An 18,610-nucleotide genomic window follows, 5' to 3' on the forward strand; every position below is an offset into this window, starting at 1 on the left:
TCTTCCGCTGAGTCTTCACTTTTGTGAAGTAATGGGGGCGAATGGGACAATCTACACCTACCGTCTCGTGGACTTACAGACACTTGCACGTGGCAGCCATTACGAGTCTGTAAGACCGCAAGTACACATGACGTTTTCCATTTGGGACAGGGCCAGCAAATACACCGAGCAGCGCTGTCATCATAAATCCCTCTTAACCGATGAAAGGATAGTATGACAAAGAAATCGCTTACCTGAGCGGACATTTAAACCAATGTTTTATGGTGAACAGGAGATTGAGCTGAAGAATGAATGCTGTTTCAGAAGCAGGTAATCGCACTTGCTCGGTGAATCACTCGCTCATATTCTGCTCACATACATAAAGTGAGCTCTTAATGGAGTAATAATAAGCTTTCAATGAAGCAACTCAATCTTCCTTCCTTACTAATTCTGAAATGGCGGAATGAAGTTGTTATACAAAAAAGAGGGTTTTTGAAGATACTTTTGCCGTTTTTTATGCAACAAAGTGTTAATACAATATCAAGATCATAGATGGGCAATAAATAGCGGCAAACTGTGATTACCTACAGCATTTGATCCGTGGCCTCATGGCAGAATCACAGTTGTGCCAATAAACATAAAAAATGAGAGGTCACTGCTGTGGTCTATTAAACAAAAATTGCTGTCAATCATAAAATATTGAATGTCATAATATGCTTTTTTTCTGTCAGTGAGCACACAAAAATGACATGAGACTGCAAATGACAGCTATTCTCCAGTGTAGGTGTTTTCATTGACTCTTTTGTGCATGTTTGGAAAGAGGGCAACAGAATAGCTTTTTTTAACGTGCTTTAGCATACTGAGGTTGACAAGCCAATAATAATTTGCTTAAGGGTTATTGATCACTCTTGAACACCCCCTCCCCCTCATTACCTCCATCTCTCTCTCGGTGACTTTCATTGGCTCGTCCCCTTAAGCGCAATCATCCTGCGTTCATTTGATCTCGCCCTCATTAAATGGAGCGTAGTGAGCAAAACACTGCTATTTACCGCCCCGTCAGACACAAATTCCCCAAAAACAGGCGGCCCAGGGCAGACGAGAGACAGAAGTAATGCAAGGAAGTAGTAGAGAGGGAAGGAGTGAGAGACAGAGGGGTTTTTTAATCTCTACTGTAATCATGGTGATCGATTTGGTCTTTAATTTGTCACCCCAATGCAGCTGCCTGACTGTCTGTTGTCACGGGAACAAGCCAATCTGCCCCTGAGGGTAATTAAGATGGTACAGGACGAAACATGCCAGAAATCAGAAGATGGTCAAAACAACAGACGTAATAGGGGAAAATAGAAAAAGAAAAAGCTAAAACACAGAACTCATGTACACAAAAAAAACCTAAAATGAAAATCACAAACCGCATATGCTGTAAAATACAACAAATTATCTTTGTTTTCTAAAATCATTGTGTTTGGGCAAATCTTGACTTTAAATCTGTGTTATTCTGGTGTTTCTAGGATGTTGCTATAAAAAAGTTTGATTGCTTACAAAAACGAACACACCTCTTGCAAAACACATCAAGCTGCATATTTTGAGATATCGGTCATGTCTATAGTTACAATAAGCATGCTAAAATAATAGTAACGATAACAGTGATACTTTCTATGCACACCTAGTTGCATAGAACATTAGAACAAGCCGAAAACATCAGCACAGACCTGCTATATCAGTCAACCATGTTCAATAGAGAATACTAAATAAAAAAATCTAACAATAGAGAAAAGCATGCCTATCTCAGATAACTGGCAGTCATCATGGGCCGCCGTATGCAAATTTCCTCTCGCCCTTTATTCTAATTGTCAACCGTTCAGTGTGAAAAGGACCATAAAATGTCACCCTGCAAAAGCGCAATAGCAGACCAATCGAATGTGTCGCCCCAGGTCAGCAGCCCTGTCTGGGCATGAAAGATTTTTTTTTTTTTTTCACTGATACTGGAACAGCTGGAGGATCTTCTATCAATAACCGACTGCCGGCTTCCTTCGTTCTGTGACAAACACCTGTGTCCTCCTATTGTCTATATTATTAAAGACCTGCATAAGCTGTGCTCCGTCAGGGTCACATGTCTCCAATCACGCTCTCTTTGCAACGTCCTCGCGTTCTCGCCGTCTGGCAGATGTGTGCGGCGCAGCCAGAAGGGCTCCATCGGAGGATGAGGTCATTTGTCAGAGCAGGTTTGGGTGCGGGCGTTAACACCTGGATCCTCTGGCTCGGCAGAATGTGCGCAGCCTAATGAGGGATCATAATTAAAAGCGATAGCCAGGATGCCGCTGGGCCTGGCTCAATCCTGCCAACTTGAATCGGCAGAAATGCGCAGGAAATGACACGGTCCAGAAAAATCATGTTACCTGCTGACATTTCGTATGCCGAATGCCTCAACTCTCTGAGAGCATCATAACGTCTCATGTTCCATTCGTTGAACATTATGTAAAAAGAGATTTAGCTCTGGTTATGGCATGAGGAACATGCCCAAGGTGCCAACACCCTCATCTGCACAATTATTCTTAACCGGCGAGTTACAATGAAAAGGCTTATATTAAAAAGGGGAAAACATTCAAAGAATCAGGCTGACAGCTTCCCACACACCCTCGTCTCTGCCCTTGAGTCTGGATACCAAACCCAATGTCCTTGAGTTAAAAACATCAACCCTCGCTGAATAATTCACAACATAGAGAGGAGAAGATAGGAGAAAGATTGCTTATTCACAATCAATTAATCAGAGTAGATTTACTGGAGGTCGGCTAGCAGCATCTTCATGAGTATTAATGTTTTACATACGAGGTCGATAGACTCTGATATGCTGATATTAGACTGTTTTATACATGTACAAAACCTGAATATTTATGGTTGTAGCTCTTTTTAAAAATTTGTTGCTGCAGTAACCTCTGACTTCTGACTTTCATAGAATGCACTAAATGTGATCAGTTCTTATTCACAGCTGTTCAAAAGTTTGAGGTTGGTAAAAGTTTCTTCACTCTAGCCTTCAGTGTCACATGTTCCTTCAGAAGTAGTTCTAATATGCTAATTTGGAGCACTTTTTTTATTTCGATTAATGTTGAAGATGGCTGTGCTGCTTAACATTTTTGTGAAAATATTTTTTTATATAATATAATTTATTTCATATAGCTATCATACTGCTTCCACCATTTTGGCATGTTGTGTGTTTTTTTTTTTTAGACCAGTAGTGCTTTAACAATAACTAAATATGCTCAAGTGCTGTTAAATAAGTTTAATTGAATCACAAGGAACAATTTTTTCGATTCTTTCAGCACTTACAGTTAAAAGGAGATGCTCAACTCACTGTTCTGGGCGCTTTTTTCAGTTTGGCTCCTCAGGTCATGTGGTCTAGTGGGACAAAAAAAAGTTTTGACTGCTACATTTTAGAATCTCAGCAAATGCTGTGTCATCTGGGTGTTCTTTGGCTAATGCATAATGGATATTGAGTATGAAAGCACAGAGGCTTGCACATCCAGATACAAGTCTTTATTTGCCCTTTAAAAAAAATCCTGTTACCAATAATCAATACAGCATAATAAACATTTGAATTGATTTATCTTTGAGTGGTTATCAGATTGGACAAACACTGCTGAGTAAGCCATATTCAGTGGATCGGGTTTTATTTGTTTGACATAGATCAGACCACAGATAACCTAAGGAAAAGAATGGTATATATACATATATACACACATACATAGGAGAGATAATAACGTATTTCTGCATTCAGATGCAGGCACACAAACACTCATGTAGCACAAACAGCAAGGCACGAGCAACTCCAAAGCTATGGGTTCGGACTAAAGCATGAAATAATAAAATGTATACCCTGAATGCCATGTTAGTCATTCTGGATAAAAGCATTTGCCCAAAGCATGCATGTAAGTGATTAACATATTCATGTGCTGTGGTATTTACTAAGGTCATTCTACTACAGTACTCCAATATTAGCACAAAAATACAGCGATTTGCTAGTTTAATTAAAAACACAAGATACGCATGCAGATGCACATGAATGCACAGCTATATGAGAGAAGCCAGCTAGGTAAAATTTGCATAATATCACCATTATGGCGTGTTAATTTACAATAATCACCTTTCCCATGATGACTATATTAGTTTAGAGCCGAGATATCACATGTCAGCAACTGCGCACACAAACCCTATGGCTTTTTCTATTCTTGCACGTCTAATTGATTTCAAAAAGGTAACAGGGCTCACATCTGTTTACATAACAGACAAATAAAATGTTTAAGAATAAGAAGCTAAATAGTTCTATTTTTAGAACTCAGGCGTTTTCATATATATGAAAATGATTTTCGACAGCCTAATCCTAAATCCTGACAGTCAATCCCACCAATGTCACAGCTAATAAAATAATCCAGTGGAAAGTTTTGTGACTCCGAGTTTGCTCTTTCTCGGCTCAAGAGTTCTCAGTTAATGTATATTTTAAATAACAATTACATTCATCTCATATTTCTCATATATTTAATGTTGACATGAGTCTAAAATGAACATGAATACTGTAGTTTAGCCTTTTAATGTTTGATTTTTGACTTCATTATAATTGATGTTGTTTTCTGACAATGTTTTTGCTTCTTGTATGACATGTATTTTCCTAAAGCAACGATGAAGCGCTGAAACCGAAAAATCTGAATCCTGTTCTTCAGTGTTTTTGTGTTTTTGATTGATTGTTTGAGCACTGACTGACAGCATGCTTCACACAAACACCAGTGAAATGTCAGCAGACGCAATCAGACTCGCAGTGACTGCCACAAAATCTCTCTCTCACAGACATTCACACATTTGACTGGGGGATACCGCTGAAAACAGCTTGCTCCATAATTTAGCATGGCTACAGTAATGCCAGTGTTTTTAATTAGCAACACTGGAAAGAGATGTTAGCAGAAGAGATAGAAAACAAATGAAATGAGCTTTGCTTCTCTCTAGCGATTTGTTTTTCCCCCATAAAGTTTCATGAGAGAATAGTTTAGACATATTCTCTCCCTCTCTGCAAAACCATCTTGCTTGCAATTATTCAGTCAATAATTCTACCCCTTTTGACTGATTCATTTCTCTTGCTGTGAATGCTCAGTAAACTGTCATATTGTTCATAAACATAATTTTCTCTTTATATCAGTGGAGGAAGTCTGCAGCTCTGTAGGAAATCTAACAATGCATTTTTATTACTGTGAATGGGTCCTCAGTACAGTTGTGTGATGATTATGATGAGAATCTTCTGTATAAGAATATAAATCAAATTAGAGTTGCAAATAATAATTCCAAGGGCATTCTTGTTTTTGGGGACAAAACAGTAAAAATGTTAATATTGTGAAATATCTTTTAAATTTTTACAATGTCTCAGCTTCTATAATTTGTCACTCTCTAATTAAATGACTGAAAATATTTGTATTACAAGAATGGTGTGATGTATCCAAATATGGCACAACTGTATATTATTGCCATTTTTAGTATACATCACAACTGTATGTTAATGTTATTGTTACTACTTTATTATTTCTCAACGTATAATATATTGAAAGGCTGTGAAAAATGTTTGTTTATTCAGATATCTGTCTTTGGCTTGGGTATATTCCTTTTTGTTGTTGTTTATTTATTTTTTCGTGTTTACTTACATTTTTCAATTTACCATATTCTCAATTAAAAACAGATTTATTATTTTATTTTTTTAATTATTATATATATTTAAAAATATATATTTATTTCTGTGATTGCGCAGGTGCATTTTCTGCAGTTGATTCATTTAAAAAAACAACAATTATTATTTATATTACAATTTGTTTTTAGTGCTGTTAAATGATTAATCGCATCCAAAATAAGTTTTGTTTGCATAATACATGTGCGTGTACTGTGGATATTTATAACTTGGTCTTATAAAAATATATACCTCGGTGCACTTTTTGTGCAACACCATTTCTACATACCTTACTGTATGTTTCTCGGCAGTTTCAAAGAGGAATGTCAACTGAGTGGTGCTAAAACAGAGGTTTAATACGTGAACCCCGGCTTTTATTACGCTGATATAGCTATGTATTGCCATGGGTCAGAATGTAATTATCCGGGGACTGTCACTAAAGCTAATGCTTTATAGTGTAAGAAAATATGCCCTACACCAAATCCAACCCTAAACCTACCAGTGTTAACAAATGTAAAACTGATATAAAAAGGCATTTGTAGATGCAATCATTTCATTTCAACTTCCTTTTATGTAGATTTAGACTACTACTTTAGACTGTTTTTTCAAACCCCCTTATTACACAGGATCTGAACCAGAGATCCTCATCTCTCAAACACATCTCTGTGCTCTAGCTACTGAACAAACCTACCATCTATGAAAACTCATGGATATGAAGCTGGATATGTGTGATGTTAACATTTAAAAGCATCAGTTTTCAAATATCCCAAAATATTATTATTTTGAAGTCACATGATATTCTTCCAGTAATTGTGCAAAAATTACACCTTGTTAATTAAAACTTTGTCAATTTGTGTGAAAAAGAATAAAAGGAGTCAGAGTTTTACTGCCTCTAGTTTTGGAAACTGCAGTGATATCTACTTGTTGTTATGTATTTCAAGTCTCTCTGAAAAGTGCACCCAGATACTTTTTTGCCAGGTAGGACATTTATTATGTGTATATATAAATGCACAGTCATAGAGTATATATTTTGAAAATACTTAAATAGTTGAACTTAAAATATATTATCACAGACAATGAAGAGAGATATTATCTATTGTAGTAGAAATGATTTTCATAAGCTTTCATTTCAGACATGCGTTCATGCGTTCATTGTGTGTGAAACTGAGAACAATGAAGAATCCACAGAGAAATTAATGTTGAAAAATGAAAAGGAAAAACTATAGACATGAGAGTGTATAAATTGCACAAATCCAGCATGAGTCATGAAACGTCCCCTTATACGTGTGCGTGTTTGTTGCTTTTATGACATGGACACCATTAGATTTCAACTCTGTCGTTCAATCTCTCTCTCCTACTCGATCTGAGTCACCACTTCAAACCTGCTGAAGTCTCTCTCTCTCTTTCTCTGACTCATTTCTCTCTTTCACCTCCTGCCTCACTGACACTTTAGGTTTCACCTCTGCTCTTCCATCCTGACTTGTAAGGGTCTGAGTCACCAGTCTTTCTATTCAGCATCTTCTATCTCAGTCCATCTTTCTCCTTTTCCTCCATCGATCATGTATCTTTCTTTTCAGCTTTGTTTCACAATGGAAACATCAATCGAATGACCTGTTCACCACCAAAACATCTCTCAGTGGTCGTTTTCACCCCATAAAGCCTTGGCTGGAGCTATAAAGGAATAGATCATCCGAAAATGAAAGTTCTGTCATCACTTTCCCGCATGCTGTTCCAAACTTATATGATTTTTTTTCTCTATTGCACAAAAAGTTTAGCAGTATATATATATATTGCAGTAAATTAACTGTTCTGTTACAGTAGCTATAGAAGAATGAGGTTTAAAACAATATGATGGTGAGAAAATAATGACGTAACTATATCTAAGTAGAAAGCAGTGTGATCATCATTATGTTCATGAATTGTTTCTTTATTTGATTGCTGTTAGACTTAAAAAACTGGTATTTCAAACCTCTAATCCCTTTTTTCAATCTTTTTTTTTTTTTATTAAACCATTAGATAATTATATGGATGGGAAAAACAACCCAGTTTTGTTGAAAAACCAAACAAGGCTCATCTTTTGGTGCAGTTGCTTATGTTTATGTGGCCAAAAAGTAGGATGTAAATCAATGCTATCTCTATAACATACAGTAGCTGACAACTTGTCTTGTCTTGCTTTTATTTAGTTTTCCTTATTAAGTTTTATTTAGAGGCCTTACAAATTTGTCCATTAATATGATAAAGTAATCTTTAATGGTAAAGCCCTAACATACATTTTACATTGTGTACATTAGAAGTAGGTATGCTAAGTAAAAAAAAAAAAAAATGGAAGTCATATATATAAGCTAACAGAGAGATACACTGAGATTAATATTAATACATTGCATTAACTGCAAAGTTTTCATTAAAAATACAACCAAGTCATTGGAAATCTATTATCTTTCAAATACATAAATATAACCGAGGTTTTTATAGAATCTTCAAAAACAAGGTTAAAAATACTTGGTGGTGCGCAGAAACAAATCTCTAAAGTGGTGTTTTATAGCTGTGGTTTATCTGTGAGTGGATGTTTATCTTATTAGCAAACCATTTGTGCAGTCGATATATATAGTGCATGGTTTAATCTGTAGTTTGTGCACTGGTCTGTGTGTGTTCAGTGGGGATTTCCATCCCAAGCACTACTGAACGACTTGATTCCTGAACATGTGGGCTGAATGCCCATGTTTGTCAACACAGTTTAACTAAGCTCAATTAAGAGCCAATCAAGCATTCAGAACAATTATACCTATGACCGATCCTCCTCAAAATACTCACTAACACACTTTCTTTAACAGCTGTCTTTTACTGAGTGTTCGTCATCAATAACCACTGTCACTGTAAAATCACTAGATGTTTTATTATTTATTATAGGGGTTTATTCTAGAACGTTGTGTATCTTTTTCCTTCAGTGTACAGTTTTTGATTGTGTGATGGGGTTAGCAGCGGGGCGGGACAGACGGGCAAAAAAAAGTGCAAGGTTTGACCGATTGATAGCTCTGTTGGGTTTAATGGCCCTGGGATCCTGTATAGCATGCACTGTGAGCTAACATGAACAAGCAATGAATGGTTGTATTTTTTTTAACTAATGTTAAAGGTGAAAAAAGGTACTGTTCATTCTTTGTTTCCGTTCGGTTAATGCATTAACTAATGTTAACAAATGACACGTTATTGTAAAGTGTTACCGATAGTCCTGAGAAATCACACCTGTCTATGTGACAGCAAATCTGAGCCAATCCGAGCCCACGCATGAATCATTTTGCATGTTTATGGTATATTGAGACGTCTCTGGACAGTGATGTTTTGGAGGGAGTTTGTATGGTTGAAAGGAAGTTGTAAAACTTGTATACGCTGCCAGATTTTTAGCCCAGGAGCGCTTGGATTGAAAACAAAGATCATAATACATTTACATTTATGCATTTGGCAGGCATTTATTTTAATTTAATTTCATGTAAAGGCTTGTTTACAGTGTGATGGATGCGAGACTGCAGTCTTGTTTGTTGCCTAGACTATAGCTGTGCGTTTATATTTGTGGTTTGGGCATAGGCTTGTAATAAGCCTTGTGGGTTATAATATAGTATAAATGCTACTGTTTGTTTGTGTACATTTTTATTTCATGATTATTCGAAAGTATATACAGGTGTATATTTATATAAACTACTTCTGCATGCGGTTTGAATGACACTGGATGAGTTTGACCTTGTTTCTGTCATGAACGCATTTTCCTCCTTTTGTTATTACCTGTATTTTACTGTCTTCTGAAGTGATCGGACACAGCTGTGTGTACACACGTTTAGATAAGAGGAGAGACAAATGGCATCATGCTCTTCCCTTTCCTACAGTCTTGTGATCGATTGCTATGTGCTTGTGTGTGTGTGTGTGTGTGTGTGTGTCTGTGGACAGTTGAGATAAATCATTAAGCACATTCCTACAGGAAGATCTGTTTAAAACAGTGTGAGGAGCTGATTTTGAAGTCAGTGCTGTTAATGTCACTTTATGAGTCCATTAGCTTGTGGCACAGATTTGAAATCTGTTACATCTGTTCTGTTACACACACACACACACACACACACACACACACACTAAACTGGGTTTGAGCTTTTTAGAGCTTTTACACTTTCTCATGCATAGTACTTCAGAGAGTTTGTGCTTGGGTCGCTATGCTGCCTATATGATAAATCCAGTTTTTAATGCTGTGTGGAAAGTACAGCATTAAAGCATCAAAGTTTCATTGTAAATGACTGTCCTCTTTTCCTTAACTCTCTGATCTCATCAGTCTGGGACGGCCAGGAGTGGACTGTCATTGCCAGCACGAGAGTGGGGCGGCAGTTCTCCAACTGCAGTTTCTCATCAACGAGGTACCGAACACCCACACTCGCGGGCACACATATATTACAGCATATTTTCATGTACGCAGCATATGTACGAAACACGTAGGAGGGCAGAGTGCATATGTGTGCGCTTCAATCTGTATTTTAGGATAGACAGCGTGAGCGTGTGTGTAAATGCACGCTCGGCTCTGCAGAGGAATACGTTTAGGTCAAGAGCAGCCTTCTCTCTCAGCCCTGTGGTGTTAATGCAGTCAGTCATTACTTCCCATCAGACGTGTCAAGTGCTGAATGTTTCTCAGCCTCTCTGTCTCGCTCTTATGCACACGCGCCGCATCATCTCATGAATAACGAGAAGTTAGTGCGTTAACAAAAGAGAGAAAGTGGGAGAGTTGCCATGGTGGCCATTTTGGATTACAGCAATTTAGGTACACTCTCCACTATCTCCATCTATTTCTGTCTCCTTTCTATCAGCCTGTATACACACACCTGAAGTCAAAAGGAAATGGGATTTGTGAACCATTTTATTTTTGTAATGGGATGGTTTGCAGGCCGAAGGAGTATATTCAACCAGAAAACATTTAGGGCAGGTTTTTCATCCTCCGGGAATCCATGGGTTGGTAAAAAAAGTGGAGCCAGACCTGAATCTGAGTTTGCAGTCAGTTGTAGAGATGATGAAATCTTTGCCTCAGGAATCAGGCCAGATTTATTTGAGCTTCTTACCTGCTGAGAACTGAGATGGTGGCGAGGATGTGCCGGTTAAAGGTCAAGTTTACCCTATAGATTCCCAAAGTGTCCCTTTACCTCTTTTTAAAAGTTTTGTTACTTGCTGATTTTTTTATTTGTTTTGCTTTGTTTTGTTTTATTAAAGTGTCCCTATAATGAATTTTCTAAAATGATATTTCACGCTGTGTGTAACACAGCTGTAGGTAAATGAAAACATCCTGCAATGATTTAAAATCTAAAAAAAAGTGCATTGCGTCTAAAGTTAATGTTTCTCAGAAGAAAGAGTTGACTCTGAATCACTGAAATGAGTTGTTTTTCAAACAAATCTTAAGCCCTTTCATGTCGTCAACATAAAACATTAGCGTATTGCCTGCCTACTTGTTGTCACTAGATGCTGCTTTTGAATTATTAAAAATACACAGAGCAGCACTGCTCAAAATCATAATGAAATGAAAACGACCAGTCACCACGATCACATTGCAGGTGAGCGCAGACTAGGAAAGACTGTACCTCACATTGGTTCTATATGTATTATTTTATCATATAATTTTTTTGGGGACATTAATTAATTTAATAATAGACACTTCTAGCTTACTTTAGATATATTATATTTCTTATGTCATTTACATTCATTTTAGTGACTCATTTGAGGAACGTTTAGTATATACATAGATACTGACAATATAGAAAGCGCACCCTATTTGTTTTATTTTACAAAACAAAATTTGTCGATATTGGGAGCGAACCAGGGGTATACAAATAATAGACCTACTTGCGTATTTTTTTCAGTCAATATTAAATTAATCAAAGAACTATGAGTTACTCTTTGTAGGCTACTTTTGATAACTAGTAAACTAGTAGAAAGTAAAGGAAGTAAAAGTAAAGTAAACTTGAAAGTAATGCGAAAGTAAAGTAATTTGTAATCAGTTTACTTTTTAAATGCAGTAATCAGTAACTTGCCCAATAGTGTACTGACATTAAATTACTTTGTGCTGTTATTGTGTAATGAGATAGTAAACAAAAATGCCATTACTGTACATAAATTAATAGTCTAAAATGTAGATATTTGGCATTACTTTGCCTAGATAAAAATTTCAGCTGAAAAAGTTGTTTTCGGATGAAGAGAACGTTATTGAATTTTGATTAAAAGTGACAAAGACAAACATTTGTTTTTTCTTCAGAATATCATGCTCTGATGAATTGTTCACAATAAGACACAGATGTTATACCAGACACTGAAAATCATCTCATTTAGTGAAGCGTGAGCCTGCAGGAATTGATTGGGCAAATATTGTGCACACACACTCTTGACATTTTATCCTGAGGTACATTATTTAGATATTACACTGCAGGGATTCTGTCTTCATTCATATTGATTTTATTAACAACACTAAATTATTGCTCTAAATATCATTCTTCATCACAAGTGATGGTACCTCACTAACCAAATGGTTGCTACACCAGTCCCACACCACAACACTTAATTTCATTAGTCTTCTACTGTAATTTAATTTTTACAGCCTTCCTCTGCCTTCAAGTAAACATAAAATCAAAACTGTGATTTTCATTTTTTGTATTAATTTATTTTATCGCACGCCCCAGGTCTGATTTTGATTGTGATTCATCATTGTATTTTAATTCAATGTTAGATGACGCATGCTATTGGACAGTAGTCAAAATAGCAAATTCTCATCTGTGTACATTTTAGCATTTTTTATATACTATTATAGTATTTATCCATATTTATTAATGTTCTATGAGTTTTTTTTTTTTTGTTTTTTTAATATATACATTTAGCTTTATTTTATTTGTTATAGTTTTATAAATATTACTACTTTTCGCTTTAATTTATTTAATTGAATCCCAAATTTATATTCCTATATTATTATTATTATAACCAAATCCTAAAAGGCACAATTAATTTTCTTGTTTAATATTCAATTTCACTGGAAAACATCACGTTACAGAATTATAATGGGTCACGAATGGGAATTCACGTTGACTTTGACATGGCACCACAGAAATCTGTTTTTCTCTGCTGTTGTCCTTTGGTGTGCTGATGCAATCTGTGTTTACCTAAACACAGATCTCCATGGAAACACAGTTGTCAGTCACCTGACTGATGGATCTGAATTCAATGCACTGAGAAAGAACAAAGATGGAGACAAAACCATAAAGTCATGAAGAAGATGAAATGTTCAGAGACGTCCTGCTGGTCCTCGATCACTCTGAAATTAGGCAGTGATTTGACAAAGCTAGTTCAGATTAATACTGAAATGTTCTCATCACAGACATGAAATGTTATTCATTTTTCCAGGTTTGTTGTGTCATTTTTTTTTTGTTTCCTGGACACTGCAGCCAGCATTTGAAAATAAAATTAGATATGGGCTTCAAAATTTTATAGGCCTCCAGAAAAAAAGGGGTCAGAAAGACCTTTGTCATCCTGACAGTGTACGGTGGAAAAGAGATTTTTCACCTTCACACTTTTGGAGACTTTCATCACTTTTTACTCTCTTCTCTCTTTCTGTCCTCCATTAACCATGAACACCATCCTGAGTCTTGTAATACACAGAGCACAGCATTACTTGTGGCAATTCTCTCTATTCAGACTGTTCCAGTATCTATCCAAGGAGGACTTTAATATCATGAAATATGCATGAAATGCATGAGAAAACAGCAAAGTTATACAGACTGCAACATATCGATGTGACAGAATAAATTAAGGTTTATCACTTCCTGGCAACTATATGAGTAAATTCCTATTTCATTTGTGATCTGGAAAATGCATTGTATACTGAATAATTTTCCCCATAGCAAATTTTAGGGTATTGAAAGGGAAATGGAAACAAATTTTAGACTTTACATACAAGCAATTTAATTTCAGGTGTGTTATTTGGTTCAGTATTATATAGAACGCATGGTTATAGACACAGATTTATTTAATATAATATTTTGTCGCATGAAAAAGCACAATGGCAGATGCCATGAGCTGCTCTACTGACACCTACATACACCAGCCCAAAGTGTCACAAATTTAATGCAACTTTCTTTGAATGTAAGACTTGTGTAAGTTTACCATCTCATTGCATGGATTGAGTGTTGTTGTTACACTTATGTGTTCACAGGGGGCGTTGGTCACAGCTTGTGCGGACGACACGCTGCATCTCTGGAATTTGCGACAATATGATTTTCGTAATTTTACATTGAGAGTGAGCCATCCTACACTCTCTTAAATTTAACAGAGAGCGGTGAGTAGAGCTTATATACAGTTTTTCAGAAATCCACAGGCATGTGCACAGCGCAAACATAATATATCAAGTCAAAAATTTACTTCCCAAGGATTTCATAAAAATATGATTTTTCTTTATTTAATTTTACATTGAGAGTGAGAATCCATCTCAATATTTCAACTTTTCTCAAGTTGCTGACTGCCCAAGGCTGCAGAGCGTTGGTCAGAATGAATATGTTATAAAGTAAATACAGATAGCTCAAGGCTGAAGAGTGAAGCATAGCCTCAATATTTTAATGTTTGTTTCTGAGCAAAAAGTCAGGATTTTCATATCAAAAAATGCAACAGGTATAAAAAAACAATTGACATCAGGGATACAACCGTGAAAAATATGAGATCACTTTTTGTATGCAAAGAAAATATAAAAACATCTTTATTCAGTAATTTGGCTCTTAACCCTGGTGTCATTTTAGCATGCTGTTCTGTTTCATCCTTCCTACATTGTTTATGTTTTGAGTTAAACAAAAACAACCATGATTGTGGTTATTATTTTCCTGCCTATGGGAGGTCAGACAGCTCTCATTATCATATCTTAATTTGTTGTGATCTTGGGGTTTGGAAAGAATTGGGGGTTTTTAAACAAAAAGTACATGTATGATTATATGAAGTTTTATTTACAAAAATTAGTGTAATTCCAAAGGAAAAATATAGAAACTCTTTGGTGGAGAGTTGGATTCAATGAGCCTATTTGCTATCGCCAGACCTGGAAAAAACTTTGGGAGAGTTGAGCCTATTTCCAAAAAAAAGTGGAGCTTTCCTTTAAAGGTAGCAACCTATTTTGGCTGAAAATATGTTGACATTGAAGTGGAAATTTGATTTGTTAAACATTTGATGGGATATTTAACTACTGAGCATAACTCAGTATTTTAAGTCCTCATTTAATTTTCTTAAGACTACTCTGTGCAAACTGTGCACTATTCACGTCATGAAAACTGACCCTCTAGTTATGACTAATGTGGCTTTTGTTACTCTATTTCCCTTGTTGAATGAGTCAGGGTCGGCTCTAATAAATGTCGCTCTCATTCAGAGCTGTGAAATGTGACAGTTGCGTTATGGGTAATGGCCTCTTTGAGTTGTATAGAGGTATAGAAAACTTTCAGGAAGTTTTAACAGAAATACTGATTTGTTCTGTGCAAACAGAGAGACCTTGAGCTAGTTGAAGAGAAAGTCATGAACAGTCTTTCATTCTTTCTTTTCTTTTCTTTTTTTGTTGTTGATTCCTTCACCACCTAATCACTCGACATGTAAGAGGACCTTGTCCAAATGTGAGTTCTTATCACTGCATTGATTGGTGTGGAAAAGGAAAGAAAGTATAAAAGAAGAAAATGTTGTTTTTTTTCTGTTGTGGTATTTGATCCAGAGAGGAAATTAACCGATTTACCCTCAACTGAACCAGATCAATGATACTCATAATGATGCTTTAGCAGTCTAGCAGCATGATCATTTGCATGTCATGTTACAGAACAAGTTTTTTGGGGGTTTTTTTGTGAGCATTACACAATGCAGTGAATTGTAACTGACAACAACCCTGCAGCTTGTGTGAGAGTACAGGACAAAGCTGTTAATATTTCAAAAAGAGTGTCTGTGTTCAAATTTTGAATGAAAAAAAGATCAGTTTAATTATCAGGGTCAGAGACAGGGTGGCAAAATGGTCATGAGAAAAGAAAATTAACATTTTTGGCTCAAGAATCCTTGAGGCAAAACAACTAAATGACAAAATGCTCTGTGACATTTAGCAGCTCACTTAAGTCCAGAATATGCCAAACAAAGATTCAGTGTGTTGTCTGTGCACATTTGTGTTAAAGTCGTGCACTCGCTTATGCATTAGCATCTTCTTAACATCCAGTGAATTAGATGTTTTTTTTTTCAGGCTAATGTACTGTATATTGATATCAAGACAATCTGTAACTGCTTTCTAATATGCTAATACGTTTACACTGTGATGCCTAGGGCAGTATGTAGCATTAAGCTTGCAATGTTTTCAGCTGGTTCTGTATTTCCCCTCTTCAAATCAATATGACCATGCACATGTGTGAGAGAAGAATATGTATGACGTATTTTTCTTTTTCTTTCAGTAGAACGAATGTCAGGATTTAAAATGTTTACATTTGAATCCATTTGGCTTTTTAGTGAACCGAAAAGTCATAAGCTAAAAATTATGTTTGCATGCAACCAAACAATCCATTAGTAATCAGATTGATTGTAAGCACCTCAGTTGATTCTACTGAGTTTGTTTTAAATGAAATTTTGATCTGGTTCACTGGATTCAAATTTTACCAAATCCTAAAATGTCAGTTGGTAGTGTATATTTGACCGTTTTATTGTTTTGACACATTTTTCACACTGTGAAGTCTTTATGATCGATTATAATACTCAGGAACCACATCAGCCACATGGGACACAAGCATTAGATCGGCATCAAACTGAGAAGCCTGATTAATGAGTGGCATATTGTGAAACAGAACTTAAAATATAGCATTAACATTGTTGTTAAAGTTTTGGTTCATGCTCATCTGAAGCCTGAAAGCTTTGGGAGAGCGTTATGAGATGGTGTGTGATAGAAATTTTTCCACGCTCTGGGTTTTCTGGGTACAGCTAATGAGCTTTGTTCCCCTCTGTAATAACCGATGATTGTGTTCATCACCTCATCAGACCGTCTGGAACAAACAAATAAAGTCATGGTTTCTCCCACCGTGACAGTTTCACACACACGTTGACAGGGGTTTCTTCTATCTTATGTGTGTGCTTTGACCCTGAAGTGTTTTATATTTGGCTTTATTAAAATTATGCAAATTCACATGTAATGAGAAATGTTTTCTCAGATCAGTAGGTGCCTGTCTGAGTGTGTGTGTGAACACGGTTGGGTGCATACTTTCGTGCGTGGCTGTGTCAGATGACAGAGATTTTCAGCTCAGCAGGGTCAGGAGAGAGACTCAGGGGGGCTATAAGACTGATTCAAGACACTCAGCATGCTTGTCTGTCGCAAAAATACAAGACGCTTTCATCGCACAACAGAATTGTGTAGTCCTGATCAATTCATCTGACATTTGTATCCAAGGCATGCTTGGCCCAAAATATACACAAAAATAATATGTGCAAGCTTGATGTCATTCAGGGGTGCTTTTTGAAATATGTCTTAAATGTTGATAAAATTTACTTGTAGCAGATGTATTGTGCTATTCAAAATGTAAGATTTTATTTTTTTTTTATGTTTTTGAAGTAAGTCTTTTTTGCTAGCTAATTTAACAATATAAAATATTACTTCCAATGTAAAATAACTGTTTTATATTTATTATAAATGTCATTTATTTATCTAAAGCAGACATTACTCCAGATTTGCTGTTCATGAAACATTTTTATTATTAGAGGTGTCAGTATTGAGCTAATTATTGTTTTTGAAAGTTAAAAAGAACTTTCAATCTGTTCAATGCCTCCCCAGTTTCTCTTTTTCTGGAACTGATCTAAAAAAACAGAAATCCTGCACTACACCGATTTTTGTCCACTTAGACACATCCACGTTTCTCTTGGAAGGTATGGTTTTGACCTTGGTTGCCTCAGAGGCCTACAACAGGTTCAATTTGTTATCTTCAAACCAACAAAAGAGCATTTTAAAACATTTGCTCCCTGAATGCCGTTATCACAGCGATCACCAAGTCATTTTCTAATCTGGGGTTTCCATGCGTTGCAGCGAGAAACAGAAAAGCACACATTAGCATGGCCAGGTGCTCCATTAGCATTCTAACCCTGACAAGTTCAGCTGTCTGTCCAGCGTCTCGCAACCTTCATTTCCAATCACCCCGACTGTCTGAGGACCCCAGGGGTGTGAGGGGAGGAAAACAGAGAGAGATGTAATGAGTGTGGACAGCAGTGAATTACCGTGTGCTGGTCTTTATTTTCTAGTTAACCTGCTTATAAGGATGATGGATGATGCCACTGGATGGATTTCAGTATGAAATTTTTAACAGATCCTGGATTTGTGAAAATTGTATTGATCATTTTCATAATTACTCACTTTTACTCATAATACTTAATACTTCATATTAAAAGGATTTTTGGATTTTTTGGACAATTTTTCATCTTCTCAAACTTGCAGCACTGATTGGCTGACACACGCAGTTAAGCACATACAATATAATTTTAATGAATGAAACTGTCACGGTTGTGTGGTAAGTACGAGAGCACACAACGAGATTAAATGAAAATAAAGGGGTTTAATTCCAAAATGGCAAAATAAAAAGATATACAGACAGGCAGGTCGAACAGGCAGGCAGGATAAACACATGTCAGTTGGTAGTGTATATTTGACCGTTTTATTGTTTTGACACATTTTCACACTGTGAAGTCTTTATGATCGATTATAATACTCAGGAACCACATCAGCCACATGGGACACAAGCATTAGATCGGCATCAAACTGAGAAGCCTGATTAATGAGTGGCATATTGTGAAACAGAACTTAAAATATAGCATTAACATTGTTAAAGTTTTGGTTCATGCTCATCTGAAGCCTGAAAGCTTTGGGAGAGCGTTATGAGATGGTGTGTGATAGAAATTTTC

The 18,610-nt window shown here is 36.2% G+C and overlaps 1 protein-coding gene across 1 annotated transcript in view; it reads left to right on the forward strand.

Moving 5' to 3' along the window:
• Window positions 1-18,610, forward strand: part of stxbp5l (syntaxin binding protein 5L) — a 108,846-nt gene that overhangs the window by 34,897 nt on the left and 55,339 nt on the right. The window contains 3 exon segments of the mRNA XM_043248862.1: window positions 9,987-10,068; window positions 13,890-13,975; window positions 13,977-14,012. Coding sequence (XP_043104797.1) covers window positions 9,987-10,068; window positions 13,890-13,975; window positions 13,977-14,012 — 204 coding nt within the window.

Source organism: Puntigrus tetrazona, chromosome 9, assembly GCF_018831695.1.
Source record: "Puntigrus tetrazona isolate hp1 chromosome 9, ASM1883169v1, whole genome shotgun sequence".
In the NCBI taxonomy this organism is placed as follows: Eukaryota; Metazoa; Chordata; class Actinopteri; order Cypriniformes; family Cyprinidae; genus Puntigrus; species Puntigrus tetrazona.